The sequence below is a fragment of the Elgaria multicarinata genome, chromosome 13 (genome assembly GCF_023053635.1).
Source record: "Elgaria multicarinata webbii isolate HBS135686 ecotype San Diego chromosome 13, rElgMul1.1.pri, whole genome shotgun sequence".
NCBI classification, from domain to species: domain Eukaryota; kingdom Metazoa; phylum Chordata; class Lepidosauria; order Squamata; family Anguidae; genus Elgaria; species Elgaria multicarinata.
Genome location: NC_086183.1, coordinates 16205332 through 16226347, shown reverse-complemented (window position 1 = coordinate 16226347; position 21016 = coordinate 16205332). Strand labels below are relative to the sequence as shown.

Below are 21016 nucleotides of genomic sequence, written 5' to 3'. Positions count from 1 at the left end.
CCTCCCTTAGGAGATGCCGCGGGAGAAGCCGCCAAGGAAGCGCCGCCCCCTTCCTCGCCGATCGAGTCTCTCGGCGCTTGTCTAGGAGAAGGCGAGGCAAAGGCTGGGGAGTAGAGCGCCGAGAGCAGGGAAGCTGATGCAACCCAGAGAAGACCGGCTGGTGAGTGCACGAAGCGGGAGGGAACGCATGAGTGGTGGAGGGGGTTGCCTTGGAGACCCCTCCCTTGCGGGCGAGGGGAGGCCGTGAGGAGTGGGGCGGATGAAAGAGGGCAGCGCCATCCCTCACACAGGTGGCCTTGGGTCCTGTGGGGACCTTCGAATCTGGCCAGTGTGGCTCCTGGCTGGACCAGGCCCTGATTCTATTCTGTCAGGGATGCTTTAAGGTGGATTCCTGCATTGAGCAGGGGGTTGGACTCGATGGCCTTGTAGGCCCCTTCCAACGCTGCTATTCTATGATTCTAGACGGAAGGCCCTGGGCTGGTGGGCGCCTGTCCTGGCTTGGGTTTCCAGGGAAGGGGCCTCTGACTACCCCTGGCTGGGGACACACGAGCAGGGGGTCACTTGCGCCCGTGCCCCGCTGGTGGGCTTCCCCTGTGGCCTAGACAGGCGCCCTTTGGTCTTTTGTCGCGCCAGGGCTGTTCATAGGCTTTAGGGCAGGCAGGCCGGATTTAGGCCCTCGATGACAGTCATCTGTTTCCCCCTTCTGAACGGGGAGCCGTCGTTCCTCAACCAGGCGACGGGCTGCTTGGTTGCTCAGACCGGTCCAGCGCATCCGTTTGCCAGAAAACATGGGGGTCCTTATGGCCACCCCGGATCCTGCCTTCCGTGCAGGGTGGGACACTCAGGGCAGAGGTGCTGGGCGGGTCGGGTGGGGGGCTGCAGGTGCTGGTCAGTCCTAGGCCTGCTTGCCTTCAGCCAAGGAGGTTGTGCCACATTGCCTGGAACAGACGCTGCTCAGGAAGGGCGTTTGTGTGTGTGTGTGTGTGTGTGTGTCTTTCTCCTCTGCTCCTGAATCTGTGGCTGTTTTGCCCCCTGTCAGGCCATTGATTCATCACGCTCACTATTGTCTGCTGACTTTTCCCCAGCTCTTCTTCCTGAACTTCCAATGATTGAACCTGGGGTCTTCTACCTATGCCACACGCGTGTGTTCTGACCCCCGAGTTCTGGTTACTCTCTGCCACTACTCCCCTGCTTGGCCTCAGTCCCACCCTCACTTGAGAAATGCAACACATACCCAGCAAGTCCAGAACTCTCCTGCTTGTTGTGGCCCATGTAGCTTTGTCTCTTGAGAGGCAACAGAGGGAGCATCAAGGGCTGGTAGTTACCGATCAGGCAGAATGATTAATTTTCATAAGAAGAAAAAGGAAATAACCTTGTTTTTATAGCATACCAGATTTGGGGTGGGGCAGGCAACCCCATCTTTGCACTGGCAATAGGTGGGGATGCTGAATGATCCTTGTCCCTCCACCCACATTAAAAAAAGAACAAACACACAAAAAATACAAGACAGCTTTTGGTTCAACTATTAAGCCATCCCTGGGGAAATAAAAAATCGGCTAATGCTGAGAATGCCTTGTGAGGAAGCAGGAGATAAGGGCAACGTATGCTTCTCTTTGATGTGGCTGTCTACTCAGTGCTTCCACCTGCTTTTCCTTGAACAACGTGCATTTTCAGTTTCTAAGGGCTTGTTGGCGAGTGAGCAGCTGCTGGCACAATGGGGCACGAACTGACAGCACAGGAGAAGTACAACCTGATCACCCGGAATTTGCAGGTACTTTGATTGGAATGGCTAAATAGGAGGCTGAAATGTGTTTCCAGGGTCTTATTCAACACCTATGTATAGAATTAGGTTGAATAAGGAACTGAAGTTTGCATCACTCTGCCCCCCAAAATAAGGTTTGGGCCACCTCAGATATCATCTCCCCCACTAGGAGACTGTTCCTTTGTAATGTTCCCACTGAATTATTTTCTGATACACATATGAATAAGGAATTGAGGCTGTGGTGCCCTGAAAGAAGTCTTGTCCCACCACAATTATTATTATTATTAGTATTATTAGTATTTATTTATATAGCACCATCAATGTACATGGTGCTGTACAGATAACACAGTAAACAGCAAGACCCTGCCGCATAGGCTTACAATCTAATAAGTTGTAGTAAACAATAAAGAGGGAAGGAGAATGCAAACAGGCACAGGGAAGTGTAAACAGGCACCGGGTAGGGTGAAGCAAACAGTATAGAGTCAGAACAAACTCAATATTTGAAGGCTATAGGGAAAAGAAAAGTTTTTAGCTGAGTTTTAAAAGCAGTGATTGAGTTTGTAGTTCTCAAGTGTTCTGGAAGAGCGTTCCAGGCGTAAGGGGCAGCAGAAGAAAAAGGACGAAGCCGAGTAAGGGAAGTGGAGGTCCTTGGGCAGGCGAGAAGCATGGCATCAGAGGAGCGGAGAGCACGAGCGGGGCGATAGTGTGAGATGAGAGAGGAGAGATAGGCAGGAGCTAGACCGTGAAGAGCTTTGAAGGTCAGCAGGAGAAGTTTATATTGGATTCTGGAGTGAATTGGAAGCCAATGAAGAGATTTCAGAAGTGGAGTGACATGGTCAGAGCGGCGGGCCAAGAAGATGATCTTGGCGGCGGAGTGGTGGACAGAGACCAGCGGACTGATGTGAGACGAAGGAAGGCCAGAGAGAAGAAGGTTGCAGTAGTCCAACCGAGAGATAACCAATGCGTGAACGAGAGTCTTGGCAGAAGAGACAGACAAAAATGGTCGAATCCTGGCAATATTATACAGGAAGAAATGACAGGATTTAGCTACTGCCTCGATATGAGGAATAAAGGAGAGCGAGGAATCAAATATAAAGCCAAGACTACGAGCTTCCTTGACCGGAGTAAGCGTGACATCGTTGACAGTAAGAGAGAATGAGAGATGAGGAGAAGGTTTAGGAGGAAAAACAAGCAATTCAGTCTTTGCCATGTTAAGTTTCAAATGACGATGAAGCAGCCAGGCTGAGATATCTGAAAGACATGCCGAGATACATTATAGAGTCTTGCCACAAGGACAGTATCCCCTATGAGATGCCCTAATGTTGTGTCTGGGCAAAGTATCTTTGAGCATGCAAGCAGTTTTAAGTTCTAAAACTTGAGCACAGATTGGGCAAAAACAAAACTTTAGGCTAAGGCTTCTCAAAATGACAGTCATCTGGTGATGAGGGTGCATGATGAATTGGAAGGCCAAGAATTATTTTGGGGTGCTAGCTTCTCCCATGTTCCTTATTCATTGATATAGTTGCAAGAAATTAGTATAATTTATGTAGAGGAATTACACTTGAGTGTCTTGTACAAAAACAAAGCTTTGGGTCAGACATAGTGCTAGATCATCTCATAGGGAGTCTCTCAGTGCAGTGCTGTACAAGCATCAGTTCCTTATTTATGTTGTTCCTGCACCTATGTTTTGAATAAAGAGGAAAAACCAGGAGCCAATTGAAGTGATAATATTGTTTGTAATTTGCACAAGTATCAACCCCACCAGAAACCTTTTATGCAGGATTTTAATAAATCATACAAGTAACTGTGCACATTACCATTTGGAGCAAATAAACAGTAAATGCACTTACCAAATGTATCTTATCCAGCTCTTGGTTATTTGTACAGGCAGGCAATCCCAGGCAGCTAAGATGTCAGGAGTTGAATTAGTCAACAAAGACACAAATGTATCCCTCTCTATCTTTAAAGGCATTACCACTTGGGTTGAGGTGGCAACCTCACAACCCATGTGATTTCCTGAACCAGTGCCAGCTCTGGGATCTCAGGTGGCTATTAACTGAGTTTTGACTTCTAAGTTAATTAGCATTAATATCTAAAATTTTAGGTAAAGCAGTTTGAGAAACATGTTTTTAGGGGAGAGAGATAAGAAAAGGCAGGAGGTTTGCACAGGTTTGGTACTGACTTGTGGCTGTAAAGATGCTTTATTACGTTTGAGCTTGCGAAAAGCATCTTTCTTGCTGATTGGTAGTTTGACCTCCTATGGTAGAGTTCTTTGAAATTCACCCTTTCTTAACCCACCGCAGTAATCTAATCTAGATGTTACCAGAGAATAGACTTCTGATACCAAACAATTACCCATCCAGGTAGCCACAACTGGTAGAAGACACTATGTGCCTCCGAGACTTCCTGAGTCTCCAATGACAATGATGGATCCAGGAGTACTTCCAAGCTGCATATTTGCTCTTCCAGGAGAGTGTGATCCTTTCCAGAGTCAGTTGCAATTCCCCCATACAGACAGAGGAACTACCCGCCCCCACAGGCAGAGCCTCAATCTAGTCTGGATTGAGCCTTAGTTTATTCGCTCTCATTCTATCCAGTACTGAGGCGAGACACTGGTTCAGCGCATCCTCCACCACACCTGCTTGAGATGAAAAGGAGTAGAGTTGCATGTCATCAGCATAGTGATGACAGCGGTAAAACTCTGGATGACTCCGCTCATGTAGAATCATAGAAGAGACCTATAAGGCCATCGAGTCCAACCCCCTGCTCAGTGCAGGAATCCACCTTAAAACATCCCTGACAGATGGTTGTCCAGCTGAATGCCTCTAGTGTGGGAGAGGCCACAACCTCCCCAGGTAACTGGTTCCATTGTTGTATGCTCTAACAGTCAGGAAGTTTTTCCTGATGTTCCGCTGGAATCTGGCTTCCTGTAAATGGAGCCCATTATTCCGTGTCCTCCACTCTGGGAGGATCGAGAAGAGATCCTGGCCCTCCTCTGTGTGACACCCTTTCAAGTATTTGAAGAGTGCTATCATGTCTCCGCTCAATCTTCTCTTCTCCGGGCTAAACATGCCCATTTCATTCAGTCTCTCCTCACAGGGCTTTGTTTCCAGACCCCTGATCATTCTGGTTGCCCTCCTCTGAACACACTCCAGCTTGTCTGCATCCTTCTTGAAATGTGGTGCCCAGAACTGGACACAATACTCAAGATGAGGCCTAACTAGTGCCGAATAGAGGGGAACCAGTACCTTGCATGATTTGGAAGCTAAACTTCTATTAATGCAGCCCAAAATAGCATTTGCTTTTTTTGCAGCCACGTCACACTGTTGGCTCATATTCAGCTTGTGATCTACACAATTCCAAGATCCTTATCATTTGTAGTATTGCTGAGCCAAGTATCCCCCATCTTGTAATTGCATTTGGTTTCTTTTTCCTAGGTGTAGAACTTGGCATTTATCCCTATTAAATTTCATGCTGTTGTTTTTAGCTCAATGCTTCAGCCTATCAAGATCACTTTGGAGTTTGTTTCTGTCTTCCAGGGTATTAGCTATCCCACGCAATTTTGTGTCATCTGCAGATTTGATAAGTATTCCCTGCACCTCCTCATCCAAATCATTAATAAAAATGTTGAAGAGCATGGGGCCCAGGACTGGGCCCTGCGGTACCCCACTCATTACCTCCCCCCAGTTTGAGAACGTACCGTTGATAAATACTCCTTGAGTCCGATTCTGTAGCCAACTGTGGATCCACCTAATAGTTGTTCCATCTATCCCACTTTTAGCTAGTTTGTTAATCAGAATATCATGGGGCCCTTTGTCAAAAGCTTTGCTGAAGTCAAGATATATTATGTCCACAGCATTCCCACAGTCCACAAGGGAGGTTACCCGTTCAAAAAATGAGATCCGTTTAATCTGACAGTATTTTCTCTTGACAAATCCATGCTGTCTTCTAGTAATCACTGCATTGTTTTCAAGGTGCTTACAGACTGACTTCTTTATATTCTGCTCCAAAATTTTCCCAGGGATGGATGTCAGACTGACTGATCTATAGATCCCATGTAGATGTTAAATGGCATGAGTAGGCTTCATAGGGTCAAGCAATATTGCCCAAGCACCACTATCTGGAAAAGACCATGTAGGTAGGAGCAGAACTACCACAAAGCAGCGCTCCCAACTCAGACTGTCGCTTCAGAAAGATACCATAATTATGGTACAGAATGCTGTCAAGAGATCAAAGAGTATCGACAGGGACACACTTCCCTGTCTCCTGTTGCCATCATACAGGGCAACCAAGGCAGTCTCAGTACTAAAATTGGCCTGAACCCTGACTGAAATGGATCCAGAAAATCAATCTCAGCCAAGAGTCAAGGAGCTGGCCTTGGTTGTCCAAAATGACCAAATCACTTGTGGTACCTTAATAAATCTGTTAAATCTTTGTAGATTAACCCTTTATGTATAGAACCCATTTCATCAGATGCATGCAGTTTCTCTGTACAGTGGAGCCAAATGGCCCTGAAATGTCCCATCTGTGACTTGTCCCATCTGTGACAATCCTATGTAAAGCTAAAATGTATGCAAGGTAAGCACAGTGGCCATTTTCAACAGCAGTAATTGGTGATGTCACAACCTTCCTAGCTTTTCTGCATTGATTTCACATTCAGGCCACAGCTAGGCCTAAGGTTTATCCTGGGATCATCCAGGGTTCGCTCCTGCCTGAGCATTAGATCCCCTGTGTGTCACTAGATGAACAGGTTTGACCCCTGGATGTTCCAGGGATAAACCTTAGGTCTAGCTATGGCCTCATAGTAGAAAAGGAAATCAGTGTCTCAGTTGAGACAAATAAATCCTCTACTGATAAATTATATTTCAGCAACGTCATGCTAGTGACACAAGTTGACATTTGTTTGAGAATGGCAATTCTCAGTTCAGCAGTGGGAGTGTCCTGGGAGATTGAAATAATCTCCCTGTGGTTTCTGAATGTCAGATTTGTGTCCTTTTATATTTTTGCATGGAGACTGATCTGTTTGCCTCATGCAAACAGCAGATAGGCAATGTTGGCAGGTGATAGAATATATCACACTGGAATATCAGGAGGTGAATGAGCCCTTGAAAGTTTGAGCTGCCATTATTTGCTCCCATTAGAGCATTGCCCCATGGGAGTTTGTTGCAGGGCCTTTTCGCTGGGTTTCTCTTAGATGGCCTGTTGTTGCTGCTCAGTAACCATTTTAGATTAGGGGGCTATTTATAAGCGAGGAAAGGCCTCACCACCAGATGCCTGTGAAAGAGTACGTCATTGTCGAGGATGGAACGTAGATCACTTGATAGGTTGGGAGTGGTTTTACCTGGGAACTGTAGGTCACACCGAGTAGTGTTCTTATGTCACTTTTTCTTCTGGGCCTGCCCTGTAGAGCAGGCAAGGGCAGACCTCAGGCTTGTGAGATCTACTTTTCATTGTAGTAGAACCATGAAGTCCAGCAGTGGGAGCAGAACGTTGCTTTGAGGCCTGTGCGTCATGATACAAAATAATGGCTCGGGGGCAGCACCAATGGGCTACTGCGTCCCACCTATGCCACCGTTGCCTTCGTAAATGCAACGGTGGCGTTTACCGTTTACTGGCCTTGTCAATCTATTCCTTCACTTCATCGGGTGGGTATTGTACTTTTAGGGATGCCTGATGTAAATCCTCAGGGCAGCTTTCCCCAACCTGGTGCTTGCCAGGTGTTTTGGACTACAGCTCCCATCAGCCCCACTCAGGGAAGGTGGGAGCTGTAGTCCAAAACATTTGGAGGGCAGCCAGTTGGGGAAGGCTCCTTTGAAGTGTGGAACTGTGTCTTGAGGACCTGCAACGGTCTAGCATGGCTGCCGCCTCTCTGGAAGTTGCATTTATTTATTTATTTATTTATTTATTTATTACATTTCTATACCGCCCAATAGCCGGAGCTCTCTGGGCAGTTCACAAAAATTAAAAAAATTCAAAGTATAAAACAACAGTATAAATCCATAATATAAAATACAATATAAAAGCTCAACCTTCTCTGTCTCATGGTGGCAGTCTCTGTCCAAGGGACCTCCAGGACCCCTCAGTGGGAAGACCATTAATACTGGACAAGATCCCCTGAAGAAGCACTTGACTGCCGAGCGCTGCTGCTCATCTTCTCTTGCAGTGTGCAGGCGTGGGAGAGACTACGGTAGAACCACTACCTCTGGAGGGCGCTGGATTGGGGGAGGCGTCACTAAGTTAACCCTTTGCTACCCCCTCCCTCATTCTGTTGACCCTTCATGATGGCTCTTCAGTGTACATAAAATGTTCTATGATCCTTATCTTGCGTTATCCTTCCAACGGCCCCCTGAGGTGAGCTGGGGGGGGGGGGGGGAGTTGATCTGGCCAAAGGCCCACCAGCTCTGTTTAGTGGTTGAGCATTTGCTCGTGGCTTTTCACATGTCCGGTCTCAGCACTGCCTCTTTGCTGATGCCAAGGGCTGGCATTGGGCTGCCATTGTGGATGTCTTCGGGATCCCAAGGATGCCTCAGATTTCCCAGCATGGCCTGGAAGTGTGACTGCCTCTGGGATTATCCATTTCTTACCTCAAAAACTGTACGGTGAAGAATTTAGGTTACAAAGCAAATGCCTAAACCATTCCCGGGGGTTATGGAGCTGTTTGGCTTTCACTTCTTGCTTTTTCCCTCAGGTGCCCTTTGGTTTTCCTCTTGTGATAGTATCTTGTCCAATTTTATTTTCTGGGTTTTCCTGTAATTCACATTGCTACATCTCTGCTACATCTGAGCATTGAAAGCAAGGTTGAGCAACTTGTGGTCCTTCAGATGTTGTTGGACTGTATCCCTCACCACTGACTAAGTCAGCTAGGGCTGATGAAAGTTGTAGTCCAAGAACATCTGGAACATCCACATTGGCATGAAGAGAAGCGGATGCAAAAGAGCCAATGGGAAAAAGCAACACCACAGGCAGGGTTTTTTTTTGGCAGTCCGATGCAAGCAAGCTTTTGAGTCACATAAAACTCTTATCTCTGGCTGTTTTGTAAATGGAGGGATGTCACCCAGCCATATCTGTGAACTTTCCAGTACAAAAGAATAGAGGACGTAATAACATTTGAATTGCTGATCTTGATTGTGTCCTGATTAGAAGGTGAGCGCCCAGAACAATGAATCATGCAAAGATGCAACAGGCAGTCTCCCTTGAGAGCAAGTAGCTCTGTTGTGCATCTGCAGCTGGAGTGATTGAGTGACCCAGGCCATCCAGTATGAAGACGGGGCCCAATGACCTGCTCCATGGAGGGTCTGATTGGAAGAGGCAAGGCTGGAGCAGAGATGCCTCCTCTGTTGGTGGATTCATTGGGATCACAACTGCTTATTTCTTGTGCTTTGTGTATTGCTGATCTCATGTTTTACCCAACCCTCTGCGTCAGTACCCTGGCCACCAACTTCTCAGCTCTTGTCTCGTTTTCTAGCAGAGATATTGAACCTGTCTCTCTCACTTGCAGGAAGTTCTCGGAGAGGATAAGTTGAAAGACATCTTGAAAGAGCGCGAGTTGAAGATCTACTGGGGGACGGCCACGACGGGCAAGCCTCACATAGCCTACTTCGTGCCCATGTCCAAAATAGCAGACTTCCTCAAGGCCGGCTGTGAGGTACGGATGGCTTCTGTGGCTTCTGTGGATTCCCTTGGCTGTTGAAAAGCCATCTTGGGCAAGAAGAGCTGTGGAATTTCAGAAACCTCTGGAGAGGGAGGCACCACGTTTCCCTGCATTCCATGCACAGACTGCTTGCGCATATACATCCACACCCCAGATCCCTGTTAGTAGAAGTTGGCCCCCCAATTTCAGGACAGGAGTGCAAATATTATGTTCCCAAAAGTTTTCCCTAGTATGCCTTTTTAATTTGGGGTGCGGGGAGTAAAGCGGTGCAGTTTGGGACACTGTGACTATATGGGTGGAACCTGAAAAGGAAAGGATGTCTAGCAGTAATGCTACAGCTTTAATTTCTTAGTGGCTCTGGCCACTGGACAAAACACAGATCTAGCAAAGAAGTGTGAATCTCCTGAAAGAAAGAGATGGAGGGAGAAGCAGAAGGAGCGAGACCATAACCACATAGTTTCTTGGGAATACGGACTCCCTGGGGATCCATTCCAAATAAATGTGGTTTCCAATCAGATTATCTGTCTGTCTCTTTGTTCTCTGACATGCTGAGGAATGTCTTGTTGGTGCAGTTTTGCTAACATTGGGGTGTGCAGGCCCTGCGTTTGACTCCCTGTTGCTCTTTCCAAAGTTAGTTGGAGGAAGGGCCGGGATTAGCATTAAGCTAGCTAGCTAGCTCCAACAACATGTGCTCCTCTCTCTTAGGTGACAATCCTGTTCGCTGACCTCCACGCGTACCTGGACAACATGAAGGCTCCCTGGGAGCTTCTGGAGCTGCGTACCCAGTATTATGAGAGTGTGATCAAGGCGATGCTGGAGAGCATTGGGGTGCCGCTGGAGAAGCTCCGCTTCATCCGGGGGACCGACTATCAGCTCAGCAAGTAAGTCTGCTTAGAGGGAATGTGGAATTGCACCATGATGAAGGGGGGGCTTCTTTGAACAGAGGGCTTTGAACCATTAAGGTCTCTTCAGCTGATTCTTAAATTCCCATTGAGAAAAGCTCATCGTCCTGCTAAACTCTAATCTGATGCCAACCGTTGAGTTGGATGGGAGGTTTGCTGATGTTCCATACGATGCCTGTTTGTTTCTGTGGCACAGAAGAAACTGAGGCTGTTGCCCATTGTCTTCTTCAATGCTCCGTGGACCTGCTGGAGCTCAGCTGGGCCTCTCTGGAGAGACCCTGTGGCAAGTCTCACCAATATCTGAGGCTTGTTTGGTGGGAACGCACAGTAGAACCTTCTCTCTTGCCATGCCTGGGCTCCTGGATGACATTTTGCTCCAGACCTTTGGCTGGTTGGATGCTTGGATTTGGCTGGGTTCAGATATTTATTTATTTATTTATTTATTTATTTATTTATTTAATTACATTTATATACCGCCCCACAGCCGAAGCTCTCTGGGCGGTTTACAACATTTAAAAATAGTAAACATTAAAAGTATACAATTTAAAAACACACACACACACACACACACACACACACACACACACACACACACATAAAAACAGTATAAAAACAACAGTATCCATTTAAAAACAACAATTGTGGGGTCCATTAAAAAAAAAACTTAACGTTGTTAAATGCTGTTAAAATGCTGTTAAAAATGCCTGGGAGAAGAGAAAAGTCTTGACCTGGCGCCGAAAAGATAACAATGTAATGCTCTCTGGGCGGTTTACAACATTTAAAAATAGTAAACATTAAAAGATAACAATATAATGATAAACCACATCGTTCAGGTGAGCTCCCCCCTTCTCCCTCCTTTGATGCAGCTGCAAGGAAAATATTGGAAGCTTTTGCTTCATAAGAACATAAGAAGAGCCCTGCTGGATCAGACCAAGAGTCCATCTAGTCCAGCACTCTGTTCACACAGTGGCCAACCAGCCATCAACTGGGGATGAACAAGCAGGACATGGTGCAACAGCACCCTCCCGCCCATGTTCCCCAGCAACTGGTGCACACAGGCTTACTGCCTCAAATACTGGAGATAGCACACCACCACCAGGGCTGGTAGCCATTGATAGCCTTTGCCTCCAGGAATTTATCCAACCCCCTTTTAAAGCCATCCAAATTGGTGGCCATCACTACATCCTGTGGTAGTGAGTTCCATAATTTAACTATGAGCTGTGTGAAGAAGTACTTCCCTTTATTTGTCCTGAATCTCCCACCAATCAGCTTCATGGGATGACCCCGGGTTCTAGAGAGGGAAAAAAATGTCTCCCTATCCATATTCTTCATACTATGCATACTACTTGGCAACTACTTGCACCCCTGGTTAGATGATGAAGTGCACAGGGAGTGATCCCAAAGCAGGATGTTGTTCTGGGACATCCCAGGTCTCAACCCAGACTGCAGGGCCCAAGCCAGTCCTACAGACGTTCCTACCAGCCATGCAGACGGTTGGGATCCAGCATATGCGGTAATACCCTGCTTGGGTGAATGGTGGGCATTGGATGCAATGGCTTGAAATGGCTCATCTGCCTCATAGCGGGAAACTCTAGCAATGCACAGAGGAGCTTCTGTTTGAAGGCAGCGTCATATCCAGTCACTTAGGGAAGGCCCAGGTGCGACTCTGCATCTGGTCACCCTGTAGATGGTAAGTTCCTTGGGCTGCTTGTAGTTCTGGAAAAGGAAGAACATCTGGTGCAGTGACTCCCTCTTCTTTCTGCTTAGGGAATACACGCTGGATGTTTACCGTCTGTCCTCTGTCGTCACTCAGCATGACGCCAAGAAAGCCGGTGCGGAAGTGGTTAAGCAGGTGGAGCATCCGTTGCTCAGTGGCCTCCTCTATCCAGGACTGCAGGTATCTATTGTTAGCTTCCCCTTGGTGAGCAGGGGTGGGAGGAGGAGGAGGAGAGAAGAGCTTCTGCCCCGGCTAACAATGGATATCCTACCTAGAACGTATAGAACCATACATACATTTCTTTCACGTGAAAAAGGGGCAAGAGAGAGATCGTAAATTGGCCGTATGGTAAGTGTGTACTGCAGTGTCATTTGTGGAGCAATCGTGTCTCACGTTACTGTATGTGCATGGTGCAGAGTTGGACAACACCCCTGTTTTTCAGCCATGTGTGTGACCTGGCCCTAGCTCTGTGGGTCTCCTAACTATTGATTTGCCAAGTTCAGTACTATTTTCAAATGATCCAGGGACTTAATACGGCGTCTAAAAGAATACCCAGTTCTTGCATTCAACCTTGAGCCTTTGGGATAAGGAACGAATAAAAACCTCAACTAAGAAATCCCTGGGGTTGTAGAAAAGCAATCCTGGTCTTAAAATCAGTGGGAAGGCAGGCAGTTCTTTATCCTTCTGTGTCCCTGCAGGCACTGGATGAGGAGTACCTGAAAGTGGATGCACAGTTTGGAGGAGTGGACCAGAGAAAGATTTTCACTTTTGCAGAAAAGGTGAGAGCAGAGATGTGCTTGGTCTTCTGAGACAATCAGACCGCTGGTGCTGAAGGCCTGGGGGTGGTTCGGCTATGCCTGGGAGACAAAGCTGTGCTTCCCTTGGTTGTGTGTTGTGCTCCAGACATTTTGGTTGCCAAGCTTGTAGGCACAACGCACTGGGGCCTTCTCCCCCGCAGGTCCCATTGATAGGAACAACAGCTATAGAACAGCACGGTAGAGGGGAGGGGACTGGCCCACTCGGGCAACCCACTTCCCTCCCATCTTCAGCCGTTCACTTTTTGTAGAGCAAAGCTCCTCCGTCTTTTCTCCACCCTTCACCCCACCAAGCCCCCACCTCTTCTTTCAAGCCCCTGGATCTTGCAGCTGCTGAAGTGTTTATGGCCTCTGTGCGTCTCTCCATAGTACCTCCCGTCCCTGGGCTACGCAAAGCGCATCCATCTGATGAACCCGATGGTGCCAGGATTGACGGGCAGCAAGATGAGCTCGTCGGAAGAGGTCAGTTCCGAAGCTTGACTCTTGCCCTTGACCACCACGTCCTGCAGGGATGGGATCTTGAATGCGGGGGTCACCTGGAGAGCTGTCCTTGTGGACATTCAGGGAGTAGATGTGCAGCACAGCCTTATGCATGGGTACTCAGAAATAAGTCAATAAGTGCTTAATCCCTAGTAAGCGTGTTTAGGATCTCAGAAAAGATGCAATGCTCTGAAGCTCTCTCCCGCAGGGATGGGGATGTTTGGGGCAGGCCTAAAGTGTGGGGTGCCCTTCATGTGCTGATTTTACACGCTTCAAGGGGGCTCGTGTGATGCATAAAACTGCCAATGACAAAAAATATTAGATTATGCTATAGGATTGTAGCCAAAACAGGGCTACTGAGAAACAGGAGGGAGGTATTAGCATGCTTGGGTGAAACCCAATGTTTGCCGAAGTAGAAAACAATATTTAGGGGGGAAATAAGACAAAAATAAAAACCCCAACACTCCAGTTAGGATTGAGCATGCTCTGGGGCCATGGAATATGGAGGCCCAGTTCGCCACCATGAGTGAATTTCCCTGTGAGGCTTCCCATTGTGGCAGCTGTCATTTTGAATAGTTGGGGCGCAGCAGGGGAACACCGTTATGAGAGTAGGGTGTTGTGGTGGTTGGCAAGCCACCCAGAACCCTAAAACAGCCCATGGGTTCTGTATGGTTTGTCAACCACCCCAGCAGCCCACCCTAACCAGGTTCACACATAACAAGCTACGGTGTGCCCCTGCTGTGGTTCAAATATTCAAAAAGGTGGCAGCCACCACCACAACAAATCCCGTGGTGGCTTCTCGTTACATGGAAACCAGGTCTCTGTGTCTATTAGCGAAACGGAATGGAATATGACGCACGGCTGGCTGAAGCTCTGAGTGGGAATTCATCACATACTCACATTTTGTTGCAATCTCCACTTGTACAGAAACTATAATAATGGTTTGTGAGTCACTTTGTGCAACTCCGTTATTTATTATTTCTTAAATAAATAATAAAACAACAACGCAGAGGACTGGTGAATTAGAGCTTCGGATATTGGGTGGGATAGAAATGCAATAAATAATAAACTGTTGCAGCAATAAATTGATATGCTAAGTACTGGAGATGCTCAGAGATGCTGAATTTAAAAGTGAGGATGTGTAAATTGTGGGAGCTTGCTACTATGGCAAAACTTACCAGCTATATTACAGAAAGCAAAGGCAGAAATGCAAGATTTTTTTGAAAAATTGATCACTGTTCACCAAATAGCTTTTGTATGATGTAAGGTTTTCTTTTTCCTCTCTTCAATTCACTTTCTGTATGACTTTTGCTGATTTATTACTTCCCTTTGTATCCAATTTGACTCTCATTTTGTGTTAATTGAATAAACGATATTTCTGGGGGTAAAAAGCATTCTTTGTCTTTTGGGTGTTGCACGTGTGAGTCGCACCAGGCATACCGCCTTTAAAGAGGCAGTCCCATCTTTCTTACATAGGGAGGAATGCATCTCCTAAGGCTTGCTTCTGTAAGCGTTTGTAAAACATTTTAAAAAGAAGGTGTGCTGGCCAGCTAATTGGGAACTCCTTTTAAATCAAGCAGTTGGATCTGCCCAAATGCTTAATTGGCTTCAATGTTGTCTCCCTCGTTCTGTGCCCTTTCTGCAATGGTTCCTCCTCCTGTTTGCAAACTGGCTGGCTCCAGAACCGCTCCGCAGCCCATGCATGGAGGCTGTTTCCAGCAGTGACACCCCCCCCTCTCTTTTAGGAATCCAAGATTGATCTCCTGGATCGTAAGGAGGACGTGAAGAAGAAGCTCAAGAAGGCTTTTTGTGAGCCAGGGAATGTGGAGAACAACGGCGTTCTGTCTTTCATCAAGCACGTGCTCTTCCCACTCAGATCAGGTGATGGCAAGCAAGGCTGGGGGTCTTGATGATGGGCATAGAGGAGTTGCTGGCAACCTGATGGGCCAATCTCAAGTGAGGGACTCCGAAGTTGCATCTCCTCCCCCCCCCCTTTTGTCCTCCTCCTGTATCCCCTGTGTTGCTCCCTGCTGGCTTAGATAGTAGCCCAGGGAAAGTGGCTGTGTGTCTGGCCTTCTCCCTTCTCTGCCTGGGGTAGAGAGAGGCCCTTTTTAGCCACTCAGAGAGCACTGGTGAATGTGGGGCTGCCTGCAGGCCCGGTTCTCTCCCACAAAGAAGAGAAGACAAAATTGTTGAGTTGGGAGGCTGCCTTGTTGGTAAATTAGTCCACCCACCTCCCTGCTCAATTCAGGAAATTCAGAGGTACAGACGGCTGTCCAGTGTCTGCTTGAAGACCTCTAGCGTGAGAGTGCCCCCACCCCCACCCCTGCAGGGGGATGGATTCTACGGTTGAATTGCTCTTACCATCCAGATGTTTCTCCTAATGTCCACCTGAAATCTACCCTCCTGGAACTTATTTTATTTATTTATTTATTTAAGGATTTTTATGCCGCCATTCAGCCGAAAAAGGCTCTCACGGCGGCTTACAAAAGTATTTCTTGACAGTCCCTGCCCACAGGCTTACAATCTAAAAGACATGACACAAAAGGAAAGGGGACTGGGAGGGAGGAGGAGGAGGGGGGAAAGGAAAGCAAATTCAGGCACTACAATCTTAGTTGTAAAGTTCAGCAGTTACAGATGACAGCAGGAGGGAAGGGAGGAACTGGCACCTATCAGATCACATATGGCCTTCTGGGGTTAGCAGAGAGAGAGCAAATCTTTGCCCTCTTCTCTGTGACAGGCAGCCCTCCAGGGATGCCTGTGTGTCGTCTCTTCCCCGGTCCCTTCGACCTCCCCTTATAGGACTTGTTTCCCACACCCGTGACCATCTTCACTGCCCTCCAGCTTGCCTGAATCCAGGACTGGAGATGGCCCCCCAGGTGAAGTGCAGCTGGCGTCAGTCAGCCTGGCGTACAGTTGGGTTCTTTTCTAGGCACACTTAGTTGGGAATAAGTCCTCTTAAATCCGGGGCTTATGGCTGAGGAAACGTTGGAGAGATAAATAGCCAGGTCCTAGGCCTGTTTGCTCAGAAATCATGTCACTCCCAAATGCTGTTTTGTGGCCACGGGCTCATGGAAGTGCTGGGGCTCATCTTGCTTTGACTAGCCATGGGGCGCGCCAAAAGAGGCCTGGTGGTCCTCTCTGTTACCATCCGCTTCATCACCAGGTGCTCAACTGTGCCCTCTGCAGCCAGAAGGGCTTGGGACAGGTGCAGGTCCCCTGGCTGTGGGCCTTACCCAGCCTGCTGAGCCTCATCCGAGCCCTGCCTCCTCAAGGAATGCCCCCCCCCCGGGAGGGAATCCCTGCTCTTGCCTCCGATCTCGGAGACATAATGGTGGGGAGGGATGCTGCCATCAGGCCCAACATGCTGACGCCAGACCCACCAGCGCCATCCTGCCTGCAGGGGGCCTTGGGGGGGGGGGACAATCTGGCCGTCACTCACGTAATGTTTTGTGACCCTGGTTTAGGAAACTGCGTATAGTAAAAGCAGAGTGTTTGAGGGCGCTGGATCCCCATCTTCCACTTCTGCGTTGTGCTTTTGGCTGCTTGAATATGTACAGCTTGTGCTCACGTGGATCTTCTCTCTCCTTCCCCCTACAGAGTTTGTGATCCTTAGAGATGAGAAGTGGGGAGGGAATAAAACCTATACAAGCTACGGGGACCTAGAGAAGGACTTTGCTGTGCAGGTGAGCTACTGGGATGGGCTTGAGGTCTGGATAGCAAATGGGGGAGGGGCTTGTGCTTCTTCGCTCTTGACTTGCATGTGTAAAAGGCTGAGGGATTGGCCAGTCCTGGCAGGCAGGCTTTGAAATCGGGCATTTGGGAGGAAATCATTCTGCACCTCTGTTAGTGGAGTCCGACAGAAAGCCCATACAGGGAAGTTGAGTCACAGGGAAGGGGCTGGTCTGACTTAGAATCAGAAATTGAGAGCATTATCGGACGGTTTGAATACGTGAAAATGATATGGTGATAAACCTTGGAGGGTTCCACTCTAAATGTATAGCTGTGGCTCCTTTTGTGAACCAGTTACGTCCTACTGATGAAGAATTCTCGAAACAGGACTTGTACCGGACTACTGTTTGTTATTATTAGACGCTTTTTGAAATTATTTATTAGACGCATATATTATGAGATTATTGATTCTTGTCATGAATGTTTAATGGATGCCAACTTATTGTAGGCTTCATTATGAATGTCTGATGAACAACTTGTAAATGTTATCTATATGCCTGTCTTTTGTACATTTGTGATATCTTTTGAACCATTCGTCTATAAAAATTTCTTAATACCTTTATGGTTGAGTGTTATCACTCCTATTGTACCATTAGAATCATAAAGGCCAACTCTAGAGTCATAATGAATACAGACCACAGGCCTTTTGATAGACTTTCCAGGGTTGTTTTTTTTTAAAAAAAGGCTGTCCTGATGATTATGTACTACCAGGAATGTCCTCCTAATGGAGGCCCCTTGGAGTGAATGTGCTATTTACTCACTTCTCATTCATGTCATTTGGTCTGGCAGAACAGAAATTCCTACTGGTTTGTGCCCATTTTAGAGATGGCAGGGACTGAGGAGAAGCCATTGGGAATGCACAGGGCAGAGAGAGAGCGCATTTCTGCATGTATTAGATATGCATCACATCAAGGGAGAGAGATACTAATTGGATCTCTATCTTTCTTCCTGGTGGCAGGTTGTCCATCCTGGGGACTTGAAAAACTCTGTGGAGGTAGCCTTGAACAAGCTCCTGGATCCCATCAGGGAGAAATTCAGCAGCTCGCAAATGAAGAAACTCGCTAGTAGTGCATATCCTGAACCATCCAAAGCAAGTAAGGGCTAAAAGTCACTGGCGCTCTGTGTGTGTGTGAGAGAGAGAGAGAGAGGGGGAGAGAGAGAGAGAGAACGAGAACCTACCTGGTCAGCTCACAGCAACGGGGAGTGGCAGCGTATGCCTTTGGAACACTTTTCTTTGGCCTCTTCTCGCTACCTTGTTGCAAGACCTTGAAAATGCCGCTCTCCTAAGGTTTGCCCTTCCCTTTCCTTCCACGTGTGCAGAGTCTGCGATGAAAGGCCCTACAAAGAACTCCGATTCCGAAGAAGTGGTGCCATCACGAGTGGACCTCCGCATTGGCAAAGTGCTCAGTGTGGAGAAGGTAAGGGGTGCCAGCGTCACGGCTCCTGGACACGTGAAAAGCATCCCCTTGCCTTGGGTTCCGGCCAGAGAGTGCAGCTGCCCTGACTTCCGGCAGCCCACAACCTGGGAGGGTCTTGTTTAGGTTCCCCCTTCTGGGCCTTGACGCTGCTCTTCTCGTGTCCTCAGCATCCTGATGCCGATGCCCTGTACGTGGAGAAGATTGACGTGGGGGAGCTTGAGCCACGGACAGTGGTCAGTGGCCTGGTGGAGTTTGTGCCCAAGGAGCAGCTGCAGGACAGACTGGTGGTGTTGGTGTGCAACCTGAAGCCTCAGAAAATGAGGGGGGTGGAGTCCCAGGCCATGCTGCTCTGCGCTTCCAGGTGTGCACAATCAGAGAGGCCGGGGGGGGGGGGAATTGATCTACCTGCCATGTTTTTGGGCAGGGGTGAAGGCAGACGGACATTAGCTCAGCTGCCTTTTCTGTTAGGTGAGGAGAGACTGAAGCCAGCTGACATATTGCTAAAAGAGATATGTTCTCTCTCTGTTGCAGCACGGGGGAGCCCTGCGAAATCGAACCTCTGGACCCGCCGGCAGGCTCCTGCCCTGGGGAGCGCGTGTTTGTGGAAGGCTACGAGAGCGGCCAGCCTGATGAGGAGCTGAAACCCAAGAAGAAGGTCTTTGAGAAGCTGCAGGTGAGCAGGGAGGCCTCTTCCAGTGGTAGGTTTTTCTGGTCAGGTACCTGAGCGGCTTACGCCTAATGGGGTCCCATCTTCGCTTGGAGCAGCCTGAGCCGCTCCCAGTCTAGGCATCATTCTGCAGTGCAAAGTGGCTGGCCAGGCCGGCCCGCGTGGAGGAGCTGCGTTTCTGCTTCTGGGCCAGGCAGAAGGGGCCCGAGGCAAGTGAATTAGCACAAGTTATGGGGAAAGGGCCAGTTGGTGTTCCTGGGCTACCTGGGGCTGCTACTGCTTTTTATGGGTGCAAGACTTGGGACTCTGCATCAACCCAGCCCTTGAACTTCTTTGCTCACCTTTTGGGAAAGCAAAATGTGGGAGCACTACTAGATGACAAAACTGGAGGCGTGTTAATACGTTTCCCCCAGTATTGGGAGTAAGAATAAAGGTAGTCCCAAGCAAGGCTGAACTGAGATGACCACTTTGATGGATGTTGAATAATCAGAACGGTTTATTGAAGTGCTTGGATCAATTACGTTAGTAGTGTTGTATGTGGCTATCTTTGCTCAGTTATTCAGGGGAGGGGCGTTTGTTCCTTTGACATCTGTTGCAAGCCAGGGTTCCCATCCCCACCCGTTAATGACTGTGGATTTCGGCGCAACGTTGGATGCTGTCTTTTATCACGTCAGCCCCATGGTTGCTGTAGCTCAGTTTATTGTCCACACCAGGGAGGGGAACGTGTAGCCCTCCAGTGTTGCTGGACTGCAGCCCCCCCCCCCAATCCTTCACCATTGGCTGTGCTGCCCAAGGGCGGAGGGGGGCTGCAGTCCAACATCTGGAGAGCCACACGTTCCCTCCTCTGACCTGCACTGACCAGGAGAGGCTCTCCAGGGACTCAGAGAGCCCTGCCTGGAGGTGCCAAGGGCCAGTATTCAGAGCAGGTGTGGTGGCGCTGGGGCATTGTCCTTTAGCATGCCCTAGCCAGGGAAAAGTCACCCTTGGCCATGAGCTGGAACCCAGCCTATATTTTCTCTCCCCAGGTGGAATTCAGGATTTCTGAGGAAGGTGTAGCCCAGTGGAAGGGGAAGAGCTTCATGACCAAGCTGGGGGCCGTCACGTGCAGAACTCTGAAAGGCGGCAGCATCCGCTAAGCACCCTTGCCTCCCCCTTTCGCCTTCTCCATGCCAGCTGCTGCCTGCTGATCATCCTCCCCACATCCGCTGCTCTCCCAGGCTGGAGATCCCAGACCAGCTGCACCTGCCCCACGAAAGAAATGAACAGACTTGGCTTTGATGTGGACAAAAGGAGAAAGGGGCATCTAGAAGCATGTGGCTACTGCATGGAGACCCATTCCCTCAGGTCAAGTCATGTGTATTTATATGGGGGAGGAAAGAGCCAGTTGCTTCACCAGACTGACTACTGGAGGTAATGGGAACCCCGCTCAGATGTGCCAGGAGCAAGGAAACCCGGCTGAAACATCTGCCCTCCAGAACATTGGCGGACTTGCATTCACCTTACAACCGTTGTGACTTTGGTCACGCTTGGATCCAGGCTGGCAAACTTTGGCAGGAGAAGCTCTTGGTCAGATCAGCAATGGTTAGGTTTGTCTGTCATGAACACTGAAGTCTAAATCTGTCATCCATCTCCACATAAAATGGTCTTACTCTGGCTCTTTTAAGTTAGTGGCAATAAAGGGGCAGTAAAAGCTCACGGTCTGTTATATACCGGAGTGAAAACGAGTTTCAAGGTTGAAAAGTTGCAATTTTGCTGATTCAGCCCCTCAGTAAAGGCTTTTGGAACTGGGCTCCCTTTATGCTAAGGGCCCTTGTGCGCTCTCTCTCTCTCTCTCACACACACACACACATACACACCTCCCTCTTCCTCCAG

At 48.4% G+C, this 21016-nt stretch overlaps 1 protein-coding gene across 1 annotated transcript; it reads left to right on the top strand.

The window, feature by feature from the left end:
- Window positions 1-69: 69 nt before the first annotated feature.
- YARS1 (tyrosyl-tRNA synthetase 1) lies at window positions 70-20849 on the top strand. The gene is made up of 14 exons (XM_063139849.1): window positions 70-160; window positions 1675-1771; window positions 9261-9407; window positions 10119-10294; window positions 12083-12212; window positions 12731-12811; window positions 13217-13309; window positions 15073-15208; window positions 16928-17013; window positions 18018-18153; window positions 18380-18477; window positions 18645-18838; window positions 19009-19150; window positions 20170-20849. The coding sequence occupies exons 2-14, from the start codon at window positions 1715-1717 to the stop codon at window positions 20278-20280; spliced, it is 1587 nt and encodes a 528-aa protein (XP_062995919.1). The 5' UTR covers window positions 70-160; window positions 1675-1714; the 3' UTR covers window positions 20281-20849.
- Window positions 20850-21016: the final 167 nt, after the last annotated feature.

Bases quoted from the DNA above. Each gene is read 5' to 3' on its own strand.
- YARS1 (XM_063139849.1), top strand. From the start codon at position 1,715: ATGGGGCACGAACTGACAGCACAGGAGAAGTACAACCTGATCACCCGG. The intron at 1,772-9,260 runs GTACTTTGATTG...TCTCACTTGCAG, and splicing joins TGATCACCCGGAATTTGCAG to GAAGTTCTCGGAGAGGATAA. The intron at 18,839-19,008 runs GTGTGCACAATC...TCTCTGTTGCAG, and splicing joins ATGCTGCTCTGCGCTTCCAG to CACGGGGGAGCCCTGCGAAA.